The sequence below is a fragment of the Haemorhous mexicanus genome, chromosome 30 (assembly GCF_027477595.1).
Source record: "Haemorhous mexicanus isolate bHaeMex1 chromosome 30, bHaeMex1.pri, whole genome shotgun sequence".
Classification (NCBI taxonomy): Eukaryota; Metazoa; Chordata; class Aves; order Passeriformes; family Fringillidae; genus Haemorhous; species Haemorhous mexicanus.
Genome location: NC_082370.1, coordinates 2,250,885 through 2,276,554, shown reverse-complemented (window position 1 = coordinate 2,276,554; position 25,670 = coordinate 2,250,885). Strand labels below are relative to the sequence as shown.

At 51.9% G+C, this 25,670-nt stretch overlaps 1 protein-coding gene across 2 annotated transcripts in view; it reads right to left on the bottom strand.

Annotated features, from left to right (window-relative positions):
* The window catches only part of UNC5D (unc-5 netrin receptor D), a 63,029-nt gene that overhangs the window by 7,346 nt on the left and 30,013 nt on the right, over positions 1–25,670 (bottom strand). The window contains exons 6-12 of one of the 2 annotated variants that reach the window (XM_059870401.1): positions 19,242–19,427; positions 15,609–15,986; positions 12,460–12,544; positions 10,051–10,219; positions 8,957–9,184; positions 4,539–4,688; positions 1,579–1,743 (exon numbers count right to left, since the gene is read on the bottom strand). In XM_059870401.1, the coding sequence (XP_059726384.1) occupies positions 1,579–1,743; positions 4,539–4,688; positions 8,957–9,184; positions 10,051–10,219; positions 12,460–12,544; positions 15,609–15,986; positions 19,242–19,427 (1,361 nt within the window). The remainder of the gene's footprint in view (positions 1–1,578; positions 1,744–4,538; positions 4,689–8,956; positions 9,185–10,050; positions 10,220–12,459; positions 12,545–15,608; positions 15,987–19,241; positions 19,428–25,670) is intronic. The other variant, XM_059870402.1, reaches the window with a different exon arrangement.

Genomic DNA, 25,670 nt, shown 5'->3' with positions numbered 1-25,670 from the left:
AAAAACCTTTAAAAGGGTGGGTTTTCCCTCCACGAGTTTTCTTTTTTGGTTATTTTTGTGTTGCAGAGCAGTGCTGGGTTTCTAAATCTTTAATTGCTTAAACCCAAAACGTGGGGCCACAAATTCGTGTTTGTTCGTTTCTTTCTTTGGGTTTTCTTAAACACCTGAATTCCTTTTCTTAAACACCTGAATTCCTTTTCTTAAACACCTGAATTCCACCTCAGCTCTCCCAGACTCTCTGGAATCCAGAGAGGATCTGGCCCCTCTTTTCCCGTGGAATCACACCAGCCTTGCATAACAGAGTCAAACTTCAGTGCATTACTCATCCGAGAGTGACACAGCATCAATATTAACCAGCAGCGGCGGTGCAGCCTCCATCCACCATTTGTGACAGGTCCCCAGGGCCAGCCAGGCTCAGCACCCGGTGCTGCAGCTCTGCCCTGGGCTCTGCTCAAGATGCAGAGCAGGAGAAGCTCCTGCCCTGCACGTGTGAGATAAGCACAGCGACCCGGGCGCTGCGGGGATTGTCGCGCACCGAGCGGCTCCGGGGGGGAGTTGTCGCTCACAGATTTATTTTGCAGTCAAATTATCCTCCCTCTTCAATCACTGCTGGAGAGAGGCATGAGAAAGCCTTCCACAGCAGTAAATCTGCTTGAAGCAGAACGGGAACATGCTCTGGGGACTTGTGTACAGACAGGGCCCTTAAAAACACAGCAGAGAGGGAGAGCAAGGCGGCAGCAGCACGGGCTGGAGGCACGGAGAGTGACAGAGGGGTTTTATGACATAACAATAAAGGAGCAGAAAACAGCCAGTTCTGAGGAGTTTTTACACAGGACGGTGTTTGTGTGCTCTTGCCCAGCTGCTGCACTCCCTGCTCAGAGCTTTTATGGGTGTAGGGTTTTAATCCAGGAGAATTAATCTGGATTAATCAACAAAGATGCTCAATAATCTAAAAAAATGCAGCTGCTGAAGTTCTCCTGCTATGGGACAGATCAGCATCTTGCTCAGCTGTAGGTCTGATTTCTCTTAGCCATGAGCAGAGCTCAGTCCCCACAAGGCACTGTTTGTACCCCTGTCCCCAGCCCTCAGTGCTCTGCAAGGGCTTCTCAATAGGAAATGCAACCACCAACCCAAACAAGAAATTATCAAATTATTGATAAATTATTGTTGGTGCTGCAGAGTCTCTGTGCCTTGATTTCTGCTGGAAGGCTGTAAAGACTGCTTCCAGCTTCGAGCAAAAACTCCAGGAAGAAAGGACAAAGCTGGGGAGGGAACCGGTGCGCAGAGAGGTGGTGCCCCCTCCCTGGAAGGGTCCAAGGGGTGGGATGGTGGAAGGTGGCTCTGCCCATGGCAGGGGTGGCACTGCATGGGCTTTAAGGCCCTTCCAACCCAACCCAACTCAACTCAACCCAACTCAACTCAACCCAACCCAACCCAACCCAACCCAACCCAACCCACCCCACCCCAACCCAACCCAACCCAACCCAACCCAACCCAACCCAACCCAACCCAGCCCGCCCCAGGATTCTGTTCCGTGCCCATCCCGCCCTACAGACCAGGGGCTGCTGGTGGCTGTACCTCGAGGACAGAGGTCTGGACGTGCAGCAGCTGCTCGTGGCCCTGCAGCTGCCTGACACAGACGGTGCAGCACAGGTGGGTGGTGGCGGGGCTGAAGCGCTCCAGGGAGAAGGCGCCGAGCAGGGGCCGGGGGCTGCCGCGCCACACGCGGGAGAACGGCACCTCCTGTGGGACAGGGACACGTCAGGGACGGGGGACACGGCTGGGGGGACACCCCAGTGCTGCTCTGCTGGGGTGGGCTCGGTGATGGCCCCTCCAGCTCCGAGCAAAAGCCAGAAAATGAGGATTGAGTTGATGGAACTGAGGTGTGGCAGTGACTGAGAGCTCAGAGGAACAAGTAACTGGAGACTCCTAAAAGAGGTGCTTAAAGAGACTTAAAAAAGATGCATTTCACTTCCTCCCTCTTGCCAGGATCAGGATTCCTCTCTGTGTCTCCTTGGAATCACTTTGTAACCAGAATGCAAGGACAGAAACTTCACACTGAGAACTGCCAGCCTTTCCTCCTCCACCCCGAAGGAGCTTCCCACCAGGATCTGCCCTGGCCCTGCCAGCCTTCCTTCCTCCACCCCAAAGGAACTTCCCACTGAGAGCTGCCCTGGCCCTGCCAGCCTTCCCTTCTCCATCCAAAAGGAACTTCCCACCAGGATCTGCCCTGGCCCTGCCAGCCTTCCCTTCTCCACCCCAAAGGAACTTCCCACCAGGATCTGCCCTGGCACTGCCAGCTTTCCCTTCTCCATCCCAAAGGAACTTCCCACCAGGATCTGTCCTGGCCCTGCCAGCCTTTCCTCCTCCACCCCAAAGGAACTTCCCACCAGGATCTGTCCTGGCCCTTCCCTCCTGCCCCCAGGTCCCTGCCTGTCCCCAGCCCCAGGCTGGATCCCCAGCTGGGAGCAGCAGCAGTGGTAAGATGCTCCCCATGATAAGGGAAACAGCAAAATGTTAGAAGTGGAGCAGCTGTAATTAGATTTTTTTCAGGGTGATGATCTCTGCTTTCACTCGGAGTGGAAGAATCACTCAGCTGAAAGGAGTTGTGTGAAACAAAGCAGAGCAGCAAGGAGTGCTGGAACAATGAGGGGTTGGAGTATTCCAGAGATGCTTTCAGCTCCACTCTGCGTTTATAATTAAGCTCCTCGCAGACAGAGGGGCTGTAAATCATCTCATGGCCCCAGGCAGAGCTGGATCCTCCAGGAGATGCAGGAAGGGAGGCAGATTTGAGCAGGCAGAGGTGCCTGCCCAGCTCCTGCCGTGCCCATCCCTGCTCTGCCTGCACCACCCACAGCTCGCAGGGATCCCCGGCGGGAAGGGAGCCAAGCCCCGGGCAGCTGCTCGTGCCAGGCCAGGACAAACCCAGGCTCTGAGCAGGATCTGCAGGAATCCTGGTGCCACCTGCCACCAGCTGCCTTCCAGCAGCTCCTCGCTGTGATTTATTCATCTGCTCGGCCTCTCTGAGACATCATTTCCATAAATCCTCCTCCCCCCACTGCCCGGGGAGGCTCTGCTGCTGGACCAGAGACATTCCTGGAACAGGCTGCCTTCAGTTGTTCCTGCCAGGCAGCACAAGCAGCTGCTCTCACAGGGTGGGACGTAGGAGAGGAGCCCAGGGAACACTGGAAGAAACTCCACGTGCAAAAATAGATCCTTTTCTCTATAAAGAGGCTGGAAGCAAACCAGAGCTGTCACCAGACTTTTCACTGCGAGGGAAGCACCGAGCCAGGGGAGGTTCTGCAGCTCCTCTGAGGAGCAGTGATTGTGTTTCTGAGCTGCCCAGGGCATCCCAGCTACACCAGTTATAAAATGTGAATTTTCCTCTGGGTCAGGGCAGCCCTGGGTCAGCCCCTTCTGGCAGCAGAGGTTTGGCACAGGCTTTCTTCCAGCCCTGAGCCCCTGCTCTGATCAGGCTCTAAGTGGCACTTGGAGGTTGAATTCCAGACATTTATTCTTCATGTTTGGAGAAGGGATTAGGAGACAATAAAATAATCAAAGTGTGCAGCTCTGTAATCTGCTGAGGGCAGAAGTGAATTTGCTGCATTAAGAGGAAACTCCTCTGATTTGATTTTCTTTTGGGCACACACTGGCAGGACTGGGACATCCTAACCTTCCTTGGTTTGGCTTTTAAAATACAGGTGAGTGGGAAGAACAATCAAAACACCAAAAAGCTCTTCTTCCTGAGAAGCTGAAAGGGATTAATTTATTTAATTTCTTCAGCTGTAGCCTGAATTATCCCCACGAGGGATAATTGGGGATTGCTCTGGCTCTGGGTCTGTGTTTATAACTTTCAGAGCCCATTACCCTCTTATGTTTTATGTTTTGGGGAATGTGGCAACACATTTAAAACAGGGTTTTTGCCAGAATTCTGGAGGATGCAAAACTGTGTCTCTGCTTCTGGGAGAAGGGAGATTGTACATTCTAATTGAGTGCTGTGTTTTAAAACCAGCCCACTCCATGTGCCAGCACATTCCTTAGGATTTCCAGTCATCAAAATCCTTGGAAATTCTTCTTTTGTTTTGATTTTTCCTTTTCAGTTTTCAACAGCCTCTCTAATTAATGGAGAAGAGAAAAACCAATTTGCTGCTCTTCAGTTCTAATGCTTGCTCTCTGCGTGCTGTGATTTGAACTCCTGGTTACATTTAAATGTCATTTTTAGCCATATTTCCATAGTTGTATCAAAACTGCAATGACAGATATTAGAAACATCTTGAGGGGTGGTTAAGTTTGAGCAGGAATATTTGCCTTCTGTTGGAGGCAACTGAAATGGGGGAAGGCACAAGCATTTCTGTAAAATGACAAATTTACAGCGTTCGGGTGTAAACGAAATCTGTGTTTGTCAGAACCAAAAGGCAACGTGTTTTTGTTAAATGCTCGTGGGGTTTAGAGCTTTTTAAACAAAAGGAGCCTTGGTTCATTTGGGTTTCATTTGGCTTCTCCCCCAGCGCAGAGGGGAGCGGTGGAATGCCAGGTACCTGACAGGCAGTGAAGGGTTTGATTCTCCACAGGAAGGGAGGCACGTCCAGCACTGAGATCTGGAGGCTGCAGGTGTTGCCTTTAAAATGCAGAAGTTTGGGTTCCTCCAGCAATTGTCCCCCTTGGAGCCTTTCATCCGAAACCACTTCCTGCAAGGGAGGAGGAGAGAATATTTCCAGCATCAAACCCCAAATCCAGTGAGAATCCGTCTCTGTGGGGGTCCCAGGTGCCCCCACAGTGTCGAATGCACGGAGGAGTCTCTCTCGTGGGCAGCTGGTGGTGTTTGTAATAGAAATATTTATATTTATACATATTTGATATTTCCCAGCAGGCTGGGTTTGGGCACTGCCAGCCCCATTTCTGGAAGGTAATGCTGGTTGGACGCTGAATTTTTGGCTGTCTGCACTCTCCAACACCCCCAGTGCAGCCCAGCACAGCTGGACTCCAGAGCAGCTTTGCTGGGGAACTTCTCTCAGGGCTTTTCAGAGCCCTCCAACGCTTCAGGTGAAATCATTCACTCCCATCTCCCACCTCTGGGGCACTTCCAGAATCACTGCACAAGACCCTGAGCACTGTGAAGGGCAGACTCTGGGCAGGGGTTTGCACTACAGCCCTCCAGAGCTCTGTTCCAAGAGAAATTTTTATGTAATTCGCTGAATTTAAAACATAATGGCAAAAAAAATAATCACCCCTGCTGGTACTTAAGCAATGTTTATTCCTGTGCTGCTGCAGTAAAAACACCAGTGAGGGAGGAAAGGTTGCAGAAGTCTTTAAAAATCAGCAGGCAAGCAGTGCTTCCAAATTACCTTTCTCAATCCACATAAATTATATCAAATGTGTGTCCAGCGAAGGGGTTTAGTGCTTGTCAGGACCCAAGTTGTGGTTAGAGGAGCTCCAGGAATCACTGTGACCTTCTGCAAATTCAATGCTCCAGCTCTCTGAAACTGCACTAATGGATTTCTATTATAAACCAATTTTTTCCAGGCATTTAGGTTGGTTTAACCCCTGATGGGCTGTCCCAGACTGCAAGGCAAGGTGTATTTGTTCTGTTCACCACCTGCATGGCAGTTGGCTTCTGTTCAGGGGGCAGTTTTCCTGATCTCTGCCACACCCACTCCTCCCTCCGGGGGACACCTGCTGATAAGAGGCCATTGGATGTCCCTGCATGGCTGATAAGAACTGCAGCATCCCATTGGGAGATGTGAGCCCAGGGGGAGGAGCCAAGCATTCCTACCCGGATATAATCTGGAGATTCTGGAACACCAGCACGGCTTCTCCACCGGATTTCCCAGAGGAGCAGCAGCTGCCTCTTCCCCTGGATCTCCAGAGGCAGACTGCACCCTTCTCCAGGATCCCTGCTCCAGCAGAACCAGCCCTGGCACTGCAGGAGGGCTGAGCCACAATTCCAGTGGGACTGCTGCCAGCCCCCTGACCCACAGGGTGTCAGGCTGTGCTCTGGCTCTGCCAGGGTTGGTTTGGTTCACTGCAGTGTTTATTTTATCCTTTTATTTTCTTCCCTAATAAGGAACTGTTATTTCCTGCTCCCATATTTGTTGCCTCAGAGCCCTTAATTTAAAATTTATAACAATTCAGAGGGGGTGTGTCCACATTCTCCATTTCAGGGGAGGCTCCTGCCTTCCTTAGCAGACACCTGGCTTTCCAAACCAAGACAGGTGGTTGGGTTCATCTGAAGGAAAAAATTGGGAGACTTCAGTTTTTTGGTTTCCAGCCACAGAAGGAGCAGATTATTTCTTAACCATTCTCAAAATTCCTGGAGAATGCTGGATGTTGTGAGTGCTGTGTGAGTGCTGCTCTGCCTGCAGTGACACATGTGGGGCTCCCCCACAGCAGCAGCATTTGGGGCAAAACACAAAGGATCTGGGTGTCTCCAGTTCTGAGAGCCAGGAGTTTCCCAGAACTTCCCAAAGGCCCAAGGCAGCTGCTGCAGGAGCAAGGAGAGTTTTCAGCCAGGGAAAAAGTCAAAACCAAGAGAATTGTGTCTCTTACTTAAACCTGCACTGTGCAGGATTGACTGCCAAACACCACTTGGCAACCCCAGTTCCGATATTTTATCCAAAAAACCTCTGAATTTCCCCATATTTCATCCAAAACCAAAATTTTATCCAAAAATCTCTGAAATTCCCCATATTTTATCCAAAACTCTCCAAAATTCCCCATATTTTATCCAAGACTGAAATTCCCCATATTTTTATCCAAAAACCTCTGAAATTCCCCATATTTTATCCAAAACCAAAATTCCCCATATTTTATCCAAAAATCTTTGAATTTCCCCATATTTTATGCAAAAATCTTTGAAATTCCCTATATTTTATCCAAAAACCCCTGTAATTTTCTATATTTTATCCAAAAACCTCTGCAATTCCCCATATTTTGTCCAAAAACCTCTGAAATTCCCCACATTTCATCCCAAACCAAAATTCCCCATATTTTATCCAAAAATCTCTGAAATTCCCCATATTTTATCCAAAAATCTTTGAATTTCCCCATATTTTATGCAAAAATCTTTGACATTCCCTATATTTTATCCAAAAACCTCTATAATTTTCTGTATCTTATCCAAAAACCTCTGAAATTCCCCATATTTCATCCCAAACCGAAATTCCCCATATTTCATCCAAAAATCTCTGTAATTTTCTATATTTTATCCCAAAACCTCTGAAAATCCCCATATTTTATCCCCAAAAACCCCTGAAATTCCCCGTGCTCCTCATGTCGCCGTGCTTTCAGGGCTGCATCCCTCCACGAATGCAGGATTGCCTCACTCTCCACACACCCCCTGCTCACTCCTGGCAAGGCAGAGAACTGGTAATTATTCTTCTGATCACTTCCTCCAGACTCATCAGGAAGACACCAGTACCCACTAATTGTCTAAGTGTAATAAAGAGGATAATTAGGCAGCCATTGTGAGCCTCTAACAATCCTGTTGGTGCCTTGGCTGTTATGAGCAGCATGGAGGCAGCAGCTCCACTCCGAGCCCTGCTCCCATTCCTGTGCCACAGCCAGGGGAAGGAAAACATTCCAGCTCACAACTGTTTGCATTGCAGTTCCCCAAAGAACAGCATTTCATCCAAAAACCTCTGAAACTTCCCATATTTTATCCAAAAACCTCTGAAATTTGCCATATTTTATCCAAAAACCTCTGAAACTTCCCATATTTTATCCAAAATTGCCATATTTTATCCAAAAACCTCTGAAATTCCCCATATTTTTTCCAAAAACCTCTGAAATTCCCCATATTTTTTCCAAAAACCTCTGAAATTCCCCATATTTTGTCCAAAAACCTCTGAATTTCCCCGTATTTTATCCAAAACCTAACTTCCCTATATTTTATCCAAAAATCTTCTGAAATTCTCCTTATTTTATCCAAAAACCTCTGAAATTCACCATATTTTATTCAAAAGTGAAATTCCCCATATTTTGTCCAAAAACCTCTGAAATTCCCCATATTTTATCCAAAACCGAACTTCCCTATATTTTATCCAAAAATCTTCTGAAATTCTCCTTATTTTATCCAAAAACCTCTGCAATTCCCCATATTTCATCCAAAACTGAAATTCCCCATATTTTATCCAAAAATCTCTGCAATTTGCCATATTCTATCCAAAAGCCTCTGTAATTTGCCCTATTTTATCCAGAAACCTCTGTAATTCACCATATTTTATCCCAAAACCTCTGAAATTCCCCATATTTTGTCCAAAAAACTCTGAAATTCTCCATATTTCATCCAAAACTGAACTTCCCTATGTTTTATCCAAAAACCCTCTGAAATTCTCCTTATTTTATTCAAAAACCTCTGAAATTCCCCATATTTTATCCAAAAATCTCTGCAATTTGCCATATTCTATCCAAAAACCTCTGTAATTTGCCCTATTTTATCCCAAAACCTCTGAAATTCCCCATATTTTATCCAAAAACCTCTGTAATTTGCCCTATTTTATCCAGAAACCCCTGTAATTCGCCATATTTCATCCCAAAACCTCTGAAATTCCCCATATTTTGAGCTCCTGAGCTTACCAAAAGCCAGAGAATGTCATTGTTGTGTCCTGGTGCAGGAAAATCATTCTGATCCCGAGTGCCACGTGGAGATTTGGCTTTTTTTTTCTTTTTTTTAAGAGGAAATGCAGGATAATTGAATTTTTGTGAACCAGGGCTGGGTGAGTTTGGCTAGCTGAGAATGTGGCAGAAAAAGGAGAGAGCAAACAAGAGAGTTTGGCTGCCCTGGAGCTCTCAGTGTAAATCCACAACTGCAGGGAATTGAAGGGATTTATTCAAACGCTGCAGCGAGTGCTTAAAAAAAATCCAATATTCCCATTGGGTTAAGGCTGGGGATACAAGGAGCAAAAGGGTTTAATGGGGAAATCAAGGAAGCCCAGAGGAGCAAAGGGAAGGCATTTACCTGGAATGCACAAGGGGTGTTATCCACACAATAAACCCTCAGATTGTAATCCAGAGAATTGCAAGACAGGCAGCCAAAAACGGCGACTTTCAGCTGTCGAACGGCGCAGTCTGAGATGGGTTCCCCAATTAGGGCATAAGTTCCAAAGCTGTTTAAGAGAATGTGACAGGCATAAGGATCCAACAGGCAGTAGCAAGAAGTAGTTTCCTCTTCCACAGACATCACTTCCTGCAAAATGAAATTCAGGTTTAAAGAGAATAAAGCCAAGCGGGATCAATAGGCCTCGACAATAGGAGTCATGGCATGAATTCTTTGTTTTTATTCAACTGGAATGCAGAGGGTTGCTGGGAGCCACTCGGGGGGAAGGGGAGAAGGGGGACTGCTTCCCTGAGTAAATATTCCCAGTTTAGCCCTGAGTCAGCAGGAGGATTTATGGCCATGCCCTGCACAGAGCTCGCTGTGTACATACAATAACAATGATGATGCCTAAGCAATTTTAGCAGCTCTTTTCAAGTGCTCTTGACTTTCTGGCTAATTTTTCCCCCCAGTGTCAAGTTAAAAAATTACCTTGAAGGTTAAAGTCAATACGCAAACCTTGAACAATGGCTGGGCTTTGACTTCCCTCCAGAACACCCATTACAGCCACGTTTCCCTTCCTCAAAAACTCCCTCTGCTCTGCCTCTGCTGCTCAGTCCTGCCCTGTGTCCCTCTGTCCATCTGTCCCTCTGTCCCTGTCCTCAGTGACCCAGGCTGTCTGAGGCCAGCCCTGCTGGAGCCGCCCAAGGCCTGAGTCAATCTGAATCAGGAAAACGGGGCTGGGAATGGTTGGAAGCACAGCAAAACCCAGGCAGGGGCTCAGAGAGGGACAGGACAGAAGGACAGGCAGCAGCCAGGGCATCATGGCTGGGCCTTTTAGCCATAAAATTCTGCACATCTTTGGGTGAAACGCCCAAAACAAATCCTGCTGCTTCTCCACAAAACACAAAATCCTTTTTGCTGTGATTGTTTCTCCCGGGTGCCTCTCTGTGTCTATCCCTGCACAACCAAGGCTTGACTCCATTCCCACCGTGGGCACGGGCTGGGGCTGGGCTTACCTCCCACTTGCCCTGCTGGGTTCTCCTTTTGAGGTGGATGCTCCAGTGCTGGGGGTCGGCGTGGGCGCAGTGCGGGATGCTCAGGGCGCAGGGGGTGCTCACGGCCAGCTCGGGGGGCCCGCAGCTCACCTCGGGCCCCAGCAGCACCTCGGGGCCCTCCGGCTCCAGGCTTGGGGCAGCAAAGACAAGAGTGGCTGTCAGGAGTGAGAATCCACTGGAAATATTTCAGTTCAAATCCAAGCACCTCCCTCATCTGTCTCTGAGTGTCTCTGTGCTCAGGATGACCCCGAGATGTGTCAGAGTCTCTTTTCTCAGCCCAGCAGCCAAAGAAGGAGTCAGGATTCCTTGGCTTTCATTCTCAAGGTTGTTTAATATTTCTTATCCATTCCATTCTCTCTCTGCCCTTCTGAGCTCTGCCCAGCAGGTCGGGTTGGGGCACAGGCCCTGCCCTTGGGCTGCTGTTGGCTTTTTATACCAAGAACTACCTGTGTTTATTTACAATAATTTCCCAATCCCTGTCACCTGTGTTAGACAGTCTGTCTGTGCTCTAAACCAATCCAGAAGGGTCACCATCCCAGCAGGAGATGGAGGAGAAGGAGAAGGAGAAGGAGAAGGAGAAGGAGAAGGAGAAGGAGAAGGAGAAGGAGAAGGAGAAGGAGAAGGAGAAGGAGAAGGAGAAGGAGAAGGAGAAGGAGAAGGAGAAGGAGAAGGAGAAGGAGGACAGGACATGCCCAGATTCCTCCATCTTGCCTCTTGAACCCCCATTCTAAACCCCCAAATTCTACTTTTTCACCCTGTGACAAATTCACTGTCATCCTGCTCAAACTCTTGTGGCTTGTAACTCCTCACACAAAGCTGGGAATTGTTTCCATGGCTAAAATCAAAGGCACAGGTGTGTTTGACCCCATGCCAAGGTCTCTGAGCCCCTGCCAGGGTCTGGAGTCCTCTGGGGCAGCCAGAGGAATGTCCTGGGTTTGTTTCTGCACATTTCTGCTCATTTCACGTGGAAGCAGCAGCTGGAGATGAACCAAACCCATTAGACCCCATCTAACTGCAATCAGAGGCCGGTCAGTTTAGGACTCTGGTATTTAAAATACATTTCAATTTGTTTAACCCAAATCCAGCCCTGAAATTGCTCTGTGCCAGCCAGGCAGCTCCGAGCACCAGCTGGTCCCGTCCCCACCGTGCTCTGCCTTCAAACGCTGCCATCAACAATATTTTCACAGGAGTGAAGATAAAACAAATTATGGCTTAAAAAACACAGGCTCATAAATTCTTCCAGATTGAGTGTGATCTCCCTGCTTTGAAAACCCATTTGTATTCTGCAGGAGGAGGGAGCTCAGTGACTTCTACAGACTCAGGGACAGGGCTGAGCTTGGAATTGGGGCTGGGCCAGGTGGAGCTGTGGCTGTGGCTCTGGGACAGGCAGGGGAGATCCCACCTGAGCTCCAGGGATTCACCTGGGCTCAGTTAAGGGCTGCATCCTCTGCCTGCTGCCTTCCAGAGATGTGTCATCATCTTCTCTTCTCTCCCTCTCCTACAAACTGGAGCCACCCCCACGCCCACGTGTTTTCTGCATCTCTTGGAATAAATCCCCGGGCAGGAGCGGTGCCAGAGTGGAGGAGAATCCCTTGGACACTGAACCAGCAATTGAAACCTCTTGCCCTGCTGGTTTTGCTGCTGTTTGGTTGTGCTTTAATCCGTTTGGGTGGTGTGATCCCCATGATTGGCTTCTAAATCACTGGGCGTGCAGTTCCCTCTTCAAATGAAAGCAAGTGGTGTTTCCAAGATAAAAAATGAGAGGAGGAACCTCAACCAAGGTAAAAAAATAGGGAAAGGACCTCTACCAAAATAAAAAATAGAAGATACAAGAATAAAACCAGGATATGGAAAAGGGAAAAGCCCAGGGTGACGTGGGTACCCCACCCAGTGCCTGTGCTGACACCCTGACATGGAGCTGTAGCTGTGGGTGCCCAAAATGCCCTTTCCAACCAGCATTCCTGCTAAAGAGGGGCTGGAATGTTCCAGCCTCCCCTTGGTCTGTGTGTGCAAGTGTTGGTGAGAGGGAGACTGCAGGGGAGGGAAAAAAAGCCACAACAGGGTAACAAAGAAAGGCCAATTCATTTTTTCCCCTTTCTCAAGCGCCACGATAATAAATTCTGCTGAAGCCTCGGTGCTTCCAAGTGTCTGTAGGATTCTCAGGCTAAAAAAACAAAATCAAAGCACCCCCAGAGCCCGAGGTGCTGAGCTCCTCCTGAGCAGGGAGCAGGAGCACAAGAATTCCAAGGGTTCCAGGGGAGCAGCACTCCCAGGGCGTTTTGTGTCCCTCTCGGGGTCACAGCAGGGTGGGGACCCCAGCAGTGGGGACCAGGGGTGGCTCCTGCAGAGCCATGATCCCCAGTCTCTCACCTGGACTCCTTCTGGGTGATGGCCAGGTAGATTTCCCAGGAGCTCTCCTCTGGAATAGCCCCGTGTGGAATCAACAGGCTGACCCCTGGAAAAGAGCAAGGGCAGGGCTGGGAGGGACAGGGAGCACCACCTGAGGGATGCTCCTCTGCATTCCTGCTTCTTGTGGCAGCCTCACCAGATGAAAGGAACACAAACTATCCAAGGAAAGAAAGCTGTTGCTTTCCCATCAAAGGAAAAGACATTTCCCAAAAAGCCTCCTGGAGGCTCTTTCCTTTTTGAAATCACACCTGATCCCAGGGAATCTCCCCATGGAGAGGGGGATCATCCCTTTGTCCCACACATCCCAGTGATCCCATCCTCCTTCCATGCCACCAGAGTGGATCAGAAGTCACCAGGGCAGATTTCCACGGGGTACCACTGCAGTTAAACTGCTTTTTCTTGCTCTCAGGAGAGGGGGGATGTGTTTGGCATCTGCCACACGCTGCAGAGCCTTGGTGAGGCACCGACTCCATCACACTGGAATTTACAACTGCTTGGCACAGCTGATCTTACATAAAGGCAGCAGGAATTACATAAATTGCAAGTGGACCAAATACATATTTTAATAATCTAATTGATGGGACTATCATTACATAAAGTAGCTAAATATACAGGATGAGGGAATTCTTAATTCATGCCTGAACTTCGTGCCTCTGCAGTGTTCCTTCCTCAGCACAAAACCAGTCTGGGGAGAAATGAAAACATTCCCCACGTTGTGCATGCCTGGGCTGTCACTGTTATCAATCCTCTCTAAACACAAACCACGTTTTTTATGGTAACCTTTAAAGCACCCGTTTTGTGGGACATGAAGGATAAAGCTCTAAATCATCCAGTTCAACCAGAGAGCAGCAGATAATCCTGGAGCCACTGCTCAAACGAAAACAGAGCTGAATTTAAAGTGAATAAATATCACTGGAGTTGAAGGATGATAACACCTGGCTGGCAGTATCTGGCTTTTTGTGCTGCCTTTTGGGGAGAGAAAATGCCCAGGGTAAGGGCTGGGGTTTGGGGGGATGCAAGCACAACCCTGGGGTGCAACTCAGGGCTGTGACCCTGCCAGGCTCTGACCTGCTGCTCCACAAACAGCCTGCAGGTCTGAAACACGTCCCACAAAGGTCACAAAACTCAAAAAGCACACAAGGCAGAGGGAGCATCCCAGCCCCCAGCCTGGGACAGGGAATCTGGGGAGCTTTTTGCTCCAAGAAAGGGGAAGATGGACAGGCAGGAGGGGCAGGAGCCTGGTGGGCAGTGGGGCTGTCCCCAGGCCTGGCTGCTGTCCCTGTGTCCCCCCGTGGGGCTGGAGCTGCTGCTGGAATGTGAGCCCCTTCCCCAAGATCCAGCACCGACCCTTCCCGGGGAGCCTCTCCTCTGGAGCAGCATCCAAGCAAGGCACAGCTTTGATTAATGTGACTTTCATGCTGAAGACATCAAGAGAGGCAGTAATTTAAAACAGTTCAAACAGGCATAATGCCTCTTCAGTCCTCAGCCCAGGCTTCCCTCTGATCACTCGTGTCCTGTGTGGGCAACGTGCCCTACTTCCAAAATTTGCATTAACGGGGCCCCTACTTCTTCTATCCTGGAGAAAAAATTTAAATTTTAATTCTTTTTTTTTAAATTTAGTTATAAAACACTACATCAGGCAGCCTAAGCTCAAATTCCTCTGCATGGTTTGATGAGCAAGGAGCCACCTGCATGATGTGATTTCAGGGTTTGCCTCAGATACCTTGGGTCCCTCCCTGATAATTCCCTCCCAGGTGTGTCAGTCACCTCTCCTTTCCCCTCCCAGCACTGTCTGTCAGTCCTGGCATTCCAGAAGGGCATCCAGTGATTGGCAGATTCAAAGGATGCCCTCTACCCCCGGGGGGCACTGGGCCATCCAGGTGTCCTTTGTCCCTTGAGACCTCCCCTCCTGTACCTGGCTGGTGGCTCCCTGTCCCTTCCCTGCCCTCTCCCCGGGGTTAAAAGGAGCAGCACCCACGGGGTCAGGAGTTCTGGTGGGGCTGGGGCTGGGTTCAGAGGCTGTGGGCCAGAACAAAGCTCTGGATCCAAACCCTCCATCAGAACCGACTCCTCTCCTTCCCCATGGCCCTAAAGCTTCTCCACAGAGGGAAACCTGAGGAGCGGCCCCTGCACGGGAGGAAGCTCCATCCCAGCCCCACCAGAGCTCCTGCACGCCTGGACTTGTCCCCACGTGCCCAGCTGCAGCCCCCAGCCAGCCCAAAGTGTCTGTGGGGTGAAACACCACACAGCCATAGCCAAAAGTGTCCCTGGGGTGAAACACCACACAGCCATGGCCAAAAGTGTCTGTGGGGTGAAACACCACCCAGCCATGGCCAAAAGTGTCCCTGGGGTGAAACACCACACAGCCATGGCCAAAAGTGTCTGTGGGGTGAAACACCACACAGCCATGGCCAAAAGTGTCCCTGGGTGAAACACCACCCAGCCATGGCCAAAAGTGTCCCTGGGGTGAAACACCACCCAGCCATGGCCAAAAGTGTCTGTGGGGTGAAACACCACCCAGCCACGGCCAAAAGTGTCTGTGGGGTGAAACACCACCCAGCCATGGCCAAAAGTGTCCCTGGGGTGAAACACCACACAGCCATGGCCAAAAGTGTCTGTGGGGTGAAACACCACCCAGCCATGGCCAAAAGTGTCTGTGGGGTGAAACACCACCCAGCCATGGCCAAAAGTGTCTGTGGGGTGAAACACCACCCAGCCATGGCCAAAAGTGTCTGTGGGGTGAAACACCACCCAGCCATGGCCAAAAGTGTCTGTGGGGTGAAACACCACACAGCCATGGCCAAAAGTGTCTGTGGGGTGAAACACCACCCAGCCATGGCCAAAAGTGTCTGTGGGGTGAAACACCACCCAGCCATGGCCAAAAGTGTCTGTGGGGTGAAACACCACCCAGCCATGGCCAAAAGTGTCTGTGGGTGAAACACCACACAGCCATGGCCAAAAGTGTCTGTGGGTGAAACACCACCCAGCCATGGCCAAAAGTGTCCCTGGGATGAAACACCACGGTGCTGCTCTTTGGTTCAGCACCAAGGCCAGAGAAGCCCAGGCTCCTCCTGCCCACAATATTGGTGATTATTCCAACAGCCACCCACCTGTGTTGGGGACCACCAAGCGACCGCCCAGGTGTCCGAACAGGGCTGTGCTCCTCAGCTCGCTGCTGCTGGAGATGGAGGCCAGGTTCTGGATGAACATGGCCTTGTTCCTGGCCTGGAGGGTCCCAAAGGGCCTGGGGCTGCCGTGGGGGAAGGTGCCGGGGTGCGCCTTGCCGTGGTACTCGGCCCTCTCGGTGACACCCAGGGACACCATGAAGGAGCTCTGCACCTTGACCTTGATGTCGGCCAGGGGGTTGAACAGGGAGGACTCGGTCATCAGCTCCTTGTCCAGGGGGTCCTGCAGGCAGATGGGGCCGCTGTAGGTCCTGCTGACCGTCAGCTCGGGCTGCAGGGACGAGTTCAGGAGCAGGGAGTTACCTGTGGGGACAGCAGCAGGGATGGAGGGTGAGAGGAACGGGGGATTGGTGTTTCCAACCCAGCTGTGGGGCTGCTGGGGGATAAAACCAGCACTGGGAGAGAAAAGAAACCATGGGAAGGATTCCACTGATTGGTGAATGGAAAAAGAGATTTGCTTTTACAAATAAACTTTAGGGTTACTGAGAAAATTAAATGGGACATTGAAAGAAAAAAACCAGTGGGGAAACCCCCTAAATTCTGTAAGAATTAAAAATGAAAAGGGAGGGTTATGCATTAGAGGGGAATCTTTGGGATCAGGTGTTCTGGGAAGTCTGAATCTCTCAAGTGCCTCAGAAATGGGGAAAGAGAGAAGGGAAATGTGGCTGGAAATTGGGATAAAAAGGGAGGCTGCATCCTCCAAACCTTGGAGAGACCCCAGGGGATGCCCCATGGCCTCTGCCTTGGTTGGAATAAAGCCAAAGGACTCCTCTGTCTCCTTTTGGACATAAACCTCACATTTTCCTAACAGGGGGACACCTCAGCAACCCTCCCCCGTCCCCTCTGCGACCCTCCCCGAGCTCTCAGAGCCCAAAATCCCCGTTTGATTTGGCAAACATGAAGTGTCAGACCTTGGCCCAGTTCCTCCCAAAGCACCAGGCCACATCAGAGAGCAGAGGAGCTGCTGCCAAGATCTGACACTCGGTGTTTGCCACGCCTCAGGCAGCTCCAGAGTGCAGGAATAATCCAAGGAGGAGAGGAGGAGCCTCCTTTGGTTTGGATTCAGTCCTTGTGTTTGCCCTTTGCCTCTCTGGTTGTTTTCTTTCCCTACATTAAACCCCACTGGGTGACAACATCTTCCTGCAGACCTTTTACACAAACCCACAGCTTCAAGCCTGAGGGAAGCTGGGCTGAAAGGGAGGTGGGACAAGAGTGATGCAAGGAAAGGCACCACAGTTATTAATTTTGAGGTATTTTACCTCAGAAAACGCTCTGGAAAATGAGGATTGCATGGATTTAGGGTGACAATATCTTCCTGCAGACCTTTTACACAAACCCACAGCTTCAAGCCTGAGGGAAACTGGGCTGAAAGGGAGGTGGGACAAGAGTGATGCAGGGAAAGGCACCACAGTTATTAATTTTTAGGTGTTTTACCTCAGAAAATGCTCTGGAAAATGAGGATTGCATGGATTTAGGGGCCTGGGTCCTCTGGCTGCTTGGTTTTGTGGTGGGGTCTTTTTCTTTGGTTGTTTAGTTGGGTATTTTCAGGGCCTCCAGAAGGAAAGGTTTTAAGCTTTAAGCCAAGCAAACAATTCCCCAGACTCAAAACAAGATTCAGACTGAACCACAAAGGAAAACGTTCTTGTTTGAGACAGTCATTGAGATTTACACAGCCCTAATTAAAGGTTTGGATTTAGAAATGGATGAATGAACTTCCTTCAAACGTCCTTGTCTGCCAAGCCCTTTTGCCAATTTCTTGCAAGTCATGCTTGGTGAGGAACGTCTCCAGGAAATAAAGAAACTGTAAAAACAACCCCACAAAACCCCCCCAAACAAACTCTGCAACATATTTCCCTTTTCTGAAGAGAGAACAGAGACATGGGGACACTTTCACACCCTGCCCACGCTCCCACCCACCCACAATCAGGCAGGTCTGAGGTAGAACGGCAGCACAGAATCAATAAACATCCTGCTTCCATCCCCCTTCCTCTCCCTCCCCACCTTCCTGCTCAGAGGGAATAACATTCCTGGAAACCCGAGCTCTGCTTTTAGCAAAGGTTTTGTCCACATTTTATGGCACTGGTGGTGTTCTCTGGAGCTTTAGGGGTCCAGTTTTACACACATTGATTTCCCTCAGTGCCTGTGTTGCAGCAGGTTACAAAACACTTCCAGCTGGGGGTCTGGGATTATCAGGAAAGGAATAATTCCTTTTATTGGAGTGAAGGAAAGCTCTGTAACTGAGAACAGGAGGAGCTCCAGCTGTGCTGCCCCAGCTTGCTCTGATTTGCTTGCTTGGCTTTAATTTGAGCTTTTCCTCAATCAGTGCTGGAGCTGGGGATTTTGGGAGGGACATGGGGATTTTGGCACTCCTAAAGCACCTGGAGCATGGCCAAGGAGGATCCTGGGTGTGTGGGACAGAGCAGAGCCAATTCCAGGTCCCTGTCCCTGTCCCTGGCTGCCCCAAACCCCCTCCCCAAACACAGGAGAGCCTGAGCAGTGGGAGCTGCTCTGATTTGCTTGCTTGGCTTTAATTTGAGCTTTTCCTCAATCAGTGCTGGAGCTGGGGATTTTGGGAGGGACATGGGGATTTTGGCACTCCTAAAGCACCTGGAGCGTGGCCAAGGAGGATCCTGGGTTTGTGGGACAGAGCAGAGCCAATTCCAGGTCCCTGTCCCTGGCTGCCCCAAACCCTGTCTCCAAACACAGGCGAGCCTGAGCAGTGGGAGCTTGGCTTTAATTTGAGCTTTTCCTCAATCAGTGTTGGAGCTGGGGATTTTGGGAGGGACATGGGGATTTTGGCACTCCTAAATCATCTGGAGCATGGCCAAGGAGGATCCTGGGTGTGTGGGACAAAGCAGAGCCAATTCCAGATCCCTGTCCCTGTCCCTGGCTCCCCCAAACCCTGTCCCCAAACACAGGCGAGACCGAGCAGCGGGAGCTTGGCTTTAATTTGATCTTTTCCTCAGTGCTGGAGCTGGGGATTTTGGGAGGGACATGGGGATTTTGGCACTTCTAAATCATCTGGAGCGTGGCCAAGGAGGATCCTGGGTTTGTGGGACAAAGCAGAGCCAATTCCAGGTCCCTGTCCCTGGCTGCCCCAAACCCTGTCTCCAAACACAGGAGAGCCTGAGCAGCGGGAGCTTGGCTTTAATTTGAGCTTTTCCTCAGTGATGGAGCTGGGGATTTTGGAAAGGACATGGGGATTTTGGCACTCCTAAATCATCTGGAGCGTGGCCAAGGAGGATCCTGGGTTTGTGGGACAGAGCAGAGCCAATTCCAGGTCCCTGTCCCCACTCATCCCAGCTCCTGCTCCCCAGTGATCCCATCCTCCTTCCACGCCACCAGAGTGGATCAGAAGTCACCAGGGCAGTTTTCCACGGGGTACCACCGCAGTTAAACTGCTTTATCTCGCTCTCAGGAGAGGGGGGATGTGTTTGGCACCTGCCACACGCTGCAGAGCCTTGGCGAGGCACCGACTCGACCAAACCCCCTCCCCAAACGCAGGCGAGCCTGAGCCGCGGGAGCTCTGCAGAGAAGAAAGGAAATCGCCGCACTAACCTTGTCTGACTGTTTTAAAATTAAAAGTCTGGAAGCCTCCCGTGAGTGCAGAGGAATCAATGACATCCACGCCGTACTCACTCTGACTGCGCCGGTACAGGGTCACCCCCAGCGCCAGCACGGCCACCGCCAGCACCGCCGCCGCCAGCCCCGAGTACAGCGCCACGTCCGCGCCGCGCTCCACGTCTGCGGAGAGAGCCGTGTCAGGGACGGGGACACGGGGGACACGGGGGGTGTGGGGGGACACGGGGGGACACGGGGGACAAGAGCCGTGTCAGGGACGGGGACACGGGACGGGGGACACGGGGGGTGTGGGGGGATGTGGGGGACAAGAGCCGTGTCAGGGACGGGGACACGGGACATGGGGACACGGGGGACACGGGGGGTGTGGGGGACAAGAGCCGTGTCAGGGACGGGGACACGGGACATGGGGACACGGGGGGTGTGGGGGACAAGAGCCGTGTCAGGGACGGGGACACGGGGGACACGGGGGGTGTGGGGGGACACGGGGGGACACGGGGGACAAGAGCCGTGTCAGGGACGGGGACACGGGACGGGGGACACGGGGGGTGTGGGGGGATGTGGGGGACAAGAGCCGTGTCAGGGACAGGGACACGGGACGTGGGGACACGGCGGGTATGGGGGGACATGGGGGACAAAAGCCGTGTCAGGGACGGGGACACGGGACGGGGGACACGGGGGGTGTGGGGGACAAGAGCCGTGTCAGGGACGGGGACACGGGACATGGGGACACGGGGGACACGGGGGGTGTGGGGGACAAGAGCCGTGTCAGGGACGGGGACACGGGACATGGGGACACGGGGGGTGTGGGGGACAAGAGCCGTGTCAGGGACGGGGACACGGGGGACACGGGGGGTGTGGGGGGACACGGGGGGACACGGGGGACAAGAGCCGTGTCAGGGACGGGGACACGGGACGGGGGACACGGGGGGTGTGGGGGGATGTGGGGGACAAGAGCCGTGTCAGGGACAGGGACACGGGACGTGGGGACACGGCGGGTATGGGGGGACATGGGGGACAAAAGCCGTGTCAGGGACGGGGACACGGGACGGGGGACACGGGGGGTGTGGGGGACAAGAGCCGTGTCAGGGACGGGGACACGGGACGGGGGACACGGGGGGACATGGGGGGTGTGGGGGGACACGGGGGGACACGGGGGACAAGAGCCGTGTCAGGGACGGGGACACGGGACGGGGGACACGGGGAACACGGGGGGTGTGGGGGACAAGAGCCGTGTCAGGGAAGGGGACACGGGACGGGGGACACGGGGGGTGTGGGGGACAAGAGCCGTGTCAGGGACGGGGACACGGGACGTGGGGACACGGTGGGTGTGGGACGACGTGGGGGACAAGAGCCATGTCAGGGACAGGGACACGGGGGGACATGGGGAATGTGGGGGACAAGAGCCGTGTCAGGGACAGGGACACGGGGGGACATGGGCAATGTGGGGGGACGTGGGGGACACGGGGGACAAGAACCATATCAGGGACGGGGACACGGGACGGGGGACACGGGGGACGTGGGGGGTATGTGGGGGACAAGAGCCGTGTCAGGGACAGGGACACGGGGGGTGTGGGGGGACACGGGGGACAAGAGCCGTGTCAGGGACAGGGACACGGGACAGGGGGACACGGGGGCTGTGGGGGGTGTGGGGGACATTGGGGGTATGTGGGGGACAAGAGCCGTGTCAGGGACAGGGACACGGGGGGTGTGGGGGGACACGGGGGACAAGAGCCGTGTCAGGGACGGGGACACGGGACGGGGGGACACGGGGGGTGTGGGGGACATTGGGGGTATGTGGGGGACAAGAGCTGTGTCAGGGACAGGGGACATGGGGACACGGGGACATGGGGAACCAAGGTGGAGCTGGGCACAGGAGCAGGGGCAGCGCTGGACAAGGGCTGAGAGGGTGAGCAGAATTCCCGATGGAGCACCCCAAAGTGGAGAGCCTGTTTGGGTTTGGGATTGGGGCACCCCAAAGTGGAGAGCCTGTCTGGGTTTGGGATTGGGGCACCCCAAAGTGGAGAGCCTGTTTGGGTTTGGGGCACCCCAAAGTGGAGAGCCTGTTTGGGTTTGGGGCACCCCAAAGTGGAGAGCCTGTTTGGGATTGGGGCACCCCAAAGTGGAGAGCCTGTTTGGGTTTGGGATTGGGGCACCCCAAAGTGGAGAGCCTGTCTGGGTTTGGGATTGGGGCACCCCAAAGTGGAGAGCCTGTTTGGGTTTGGGATTGGGGCACCCCAAACTCAAGATCCTGTTTGGGTTTGGGATGGGGCACCCCAAACTCGAGCCTGTCTGGGTTTGGGGAGGAGGAGTTGCCTGTGGCTGTGACCCCAAATGAACCCTGCAATATTCCATGAAAGTCCCGTCCCGCTCTCCTCCATCTGTGGGATTTGTGCACCGTGGAATCAAATCCCTTGCCACGTCCCCTTGGACGGTCCTTGGGGGGGTTCCTGAATTCCCAGCCCCAGGGTGGGGGGAGGGAGCTCAGAGCCCACCCTGGGCAGGGTCTGGGTCCTGCTGGGGGCTTCTCCTGCACGGCAGAGCCCCAGCAACAGAAACTGGATTTGTTCATGGCCAACGAGAGCAACAAAAACCAACTGGGAATTCCAGAGTGCTCCGTGTCAGCGACTGAACTGCACCGCACAGAAAAGGGTGGAAAGTTAAAATCAGCGTTTAATAAACAGCCAATTACAGGAATTACTTAATTACTGCTTGGGAGGAGGCTTCTGTTGTGCTTTTCTGCTGAAAGTCAGATAATTTCATTTTAGCTGAGTTTTGAAAACGAACATGAAACTTCAGAGTGTCGAGATGAAAGGAAGGAGCACCTCTGGGCAGCATTTCCTTGGCTCAACACTTCCTTATGAAAATGAAGTGTTTGAAAAGTGCCCCCAGCCCCAGCTGGATGTGCTGGGAAGGGGCTGGGCACCCACAGCCCCCTCCCAGCAGGGAAATGGCAGCACCAGCACCCCCAGTCCCCAAACCCTGCTCCAGGTGCTGGGACTGAATTTCAGCCGGGCACTCCAACCAAAAGTAAAATCCAAGGTTTGGTTCAAACATCCTTGACAGAAAACATCCCTCTCGTCCCCACTCTCCACCTGCTCCCAGTCAGCCCCAACCACGAGATTCCAGCACCCACTCAACCCAAAAGAAATTCTGGATATCAGTTTTACCAGAACCACCTAACCAAGAAAATACTCCTGCAACAATTTCTGCTCTATTTTCAAGTAATCTGCTGAAATGAAAAATGGTTCTGCTTTTAACATCCACAACTCGCTGGGAAGGAAAAAGAAAAATCACAATATTTGCATGGAAACATCAGCTTTGGGGAGGAATCCACCTTCTGTGGCAGGCCAGGAAACCACCCTGAGCAAACTTGTAAGGTTACAAAACTCAACTTCCTCGAGCAATTCCACTGCCACACAGTTCCACCAGATCAATCACTAAAAGAGAAACTTTTGGGTTTTTTTTCCCTTTTTTCCCTTTTTTTTTCCCCCATGAGATCCTCCTTAAAAAACGCTGTAAAGAGAATTTTAGGCTCAGTTAGGGATTGCAGAGGGTGAGGTACTGGCTGGCCATGTGACAAGGGGACAGGCCAGACAGAAAAAGAGAATTTTAGGCTCAGTTAGGGATTGCAGAGGGTGAGGTACTGGCTGACCATGTGACAAGGGGACAGGCCAGACAGAAAATGAGAATTTTAGGCTCAGTTAGGGATTGCAGAGGGTGAGGTACTGGCTGACCATGTGACAAGGGGACAGGCCAGACAGAAAAAGCAAAGAAAAAGGGGTCACAAAGGCAGACTGGAAACGTCTCAGATGGAACCAGAAGCACACAAAGCCCAGTCCAAGGCCCCACTCCCCCAGCCCTGTTTGGTTCCCCAGCCCCAGGTGCAGAAAGGGAAATACAGACAATAATTACATTTCTGTTTCTTCCAATTTCCTATTCCCAAGCTGCTTTGTTGTTACAGGGAATTAATTACGAATTGCTATTGTTGAGTTAATTTCTGTGGGTAATTAGAGCAATGAATGAGGCAGGAGGAGGGAGGGGATGGATCTCCAGGAAGCCAGGAACAATCGGGGTGTTTCCCTTCCCAGGCAGAGCTGGTGGGGTTTGCACCACGAAGCATCTGCAGCTCTTCCCTTTGGATCTTTGCTTTAAAAAAGGGAAGTGCTGAAAACGGGAATTATCCCTCCTGCCCTGCTGGGATGATAAATGGTCGAGTCTGAGAGATGCAGAAATATCCTGGCAGGAAAAGCTCCAGCCCCAGGAGAGCCAAGGGGAGGATCCCAGAGCTGATCTCCTGCCCCCCTCCTCAGGTGCTCTGGCCCTAAACCCCCTCAGGTGCTTCAGCATCTCCTTTCCCATCGATTCCCACATCAGGCAATTCCCCTTTCCCACTTTCTCACGGTTGTACATGGCTTAAAGATGAGGGGGAGGGCACGAAACCCAAAAAATGGGAGCATTTGGACCCCAGCAAAATCATTCTGAGGAGAAGAATTCTCTTTTCATTGACTCTGAAGTATCTCCAGGGCTTGAATTGGAGCCTGGTCCATAAATTTGATGATTAAAACCCCCTGAGGGTCCTTCCCTGGAATGAGCTGGTGGTTGCTGTGTTCCCAGAGCTGCCCCAGCGCCAGGAAAACCCTCACAAACCTCAGGGGAGCAGAGCTCAGAGGATCCTGCTCAGGGTTTAGCGGGGTTTTAAACGGCTTTGTGCTGAAAGGGCAAACCCAGAGTGGCTCAGTGTTCCTTGAATTATTCCCATGGAACACAACTCCATGAGAGAGGAGCCTTTCTTTTGGGATTTTGGTGTTTCTTTAGAAACAACACCTGGTTTTGTTTGTTTGTTTGTTTTTAAAGTCATTTTTACCTCTTCTGATCTTTTCTTTTGGAGAATTCCTTCTACAGGAGATTAGAATAAGGGAAGGAGGAAGGTGTGGGAAATCTGGGGGAGCAGGGTGAGGTTCTGCTTTTCTTTTTTCCCCAGAAGGGAACGAAGTGCAAAGCAACCAAACAAACTAGAAAAGCAAACATTTATAGTCCACCAATTACTCCTTAATGAGCTGTGTCCTCCCAGCCCGGGGTGGGGGAGGGACCCTGGCAGGCCCCACAAATTTTATCCCTTTCTGCTCCAGGATCCGTGTTTGTGGTAATTGCAGCCCATTTTTCACTCCACCTCCTGCCACTGTTACACAACATTCATTGAAAGCACATTTGATGGTAATGAAGTTTCTATTAACTATGATTAAGTTTCATAAAGCACCTGAAGATAATTTAAGACGTGCAGGAGCAGAAAGTGAAACATTTGGTTGCGTGCATTAGGAGAGGTAATTGATTAAATTATCTCATTTCCAAGGAGAGCTTGGCAGGAGCTGTGCAGGGCCCACCTCCCCAGCTCCTGCAGGGAGGGCAGAGCTGGGCAGGAGATCCCAGAGCTTCTTCCCAGCTTCTTCCCATCCCTCCCACAGCCCCAAGTCCTTCTCCTCCCTCTTGGAGCACAGGGACCACAAGTCAGGGGCTCGGGGAAGAGATCCTTCAGTGGAGCAGGCTGTCCCTCCATGATCTTCATCCCTGGCTCTGGTTTTGCATCCTGGAGCAGCTCCTGCTCCATGAGCTGTGTCCCTGCCCTCCTGGGGCCTCTGCTGCTCACAGTGACCCCCAGGTGTGTCACAAAGTCTCTTTTCCCAGCCTGGTGGTGGAAGAAGGAGTCAGAGCTCTTCAGTTCTCGTTCTCAAGGTTATTTATTGTTCCTTATCTATAAAATTCTTTCTCTGAGGTCCATTCAGCAGGACAGACAGAAGCAAGGGTAAATTCCTGCTGATGTCCCACCCTGGCAATGCCCTACAGCCCTTTCCAGGGGTAAATTCCTGCTGATGTCCCATCCTGACAATGCCCTACAGCTCTTTCCATGAGGAATCTCCTGCTGATATCCAACCCTGGCAATGCCCTACAGCCCTTTCCAGGGTAAATTCCTGCTGATGTCCAACCCTGGCACAGCTCAAGGCCCTTTCCATGAGGAAATTCCTGCTGATGTCCAACCCTGGCACAGCTCGAGGCCCTTTCCAAGAGGAATTTCCTGCTGATGTCCCCCCCTGGCACAGCTCAAGGCCCTTTCCATGGAGAAATTCCTGCTGATGTCCCCCCTGGCACAGCTCAAGGCCCTTTCCATGAGGAATTTCCTGCTGATGTCCCCCCCTGGCACAGCTCGAGGCTGTCCCCTCTCCTCCTGGCCCTGGTCCCCCTGCTCTCCTGCCCTGCTGGGGCTGGCAGAGCTGCAGGTGCAGGGCAGAGCAGCCCTGAGATGATGCCAGGCACAGAGACACCCTCCAGGTGAGACAGGAGGGAGCCCAGCAGGGCCAGAGCCAGCAGCAGGAACCCCAAACTCCTGCAGAAATTCCTTTTTTGCTGATT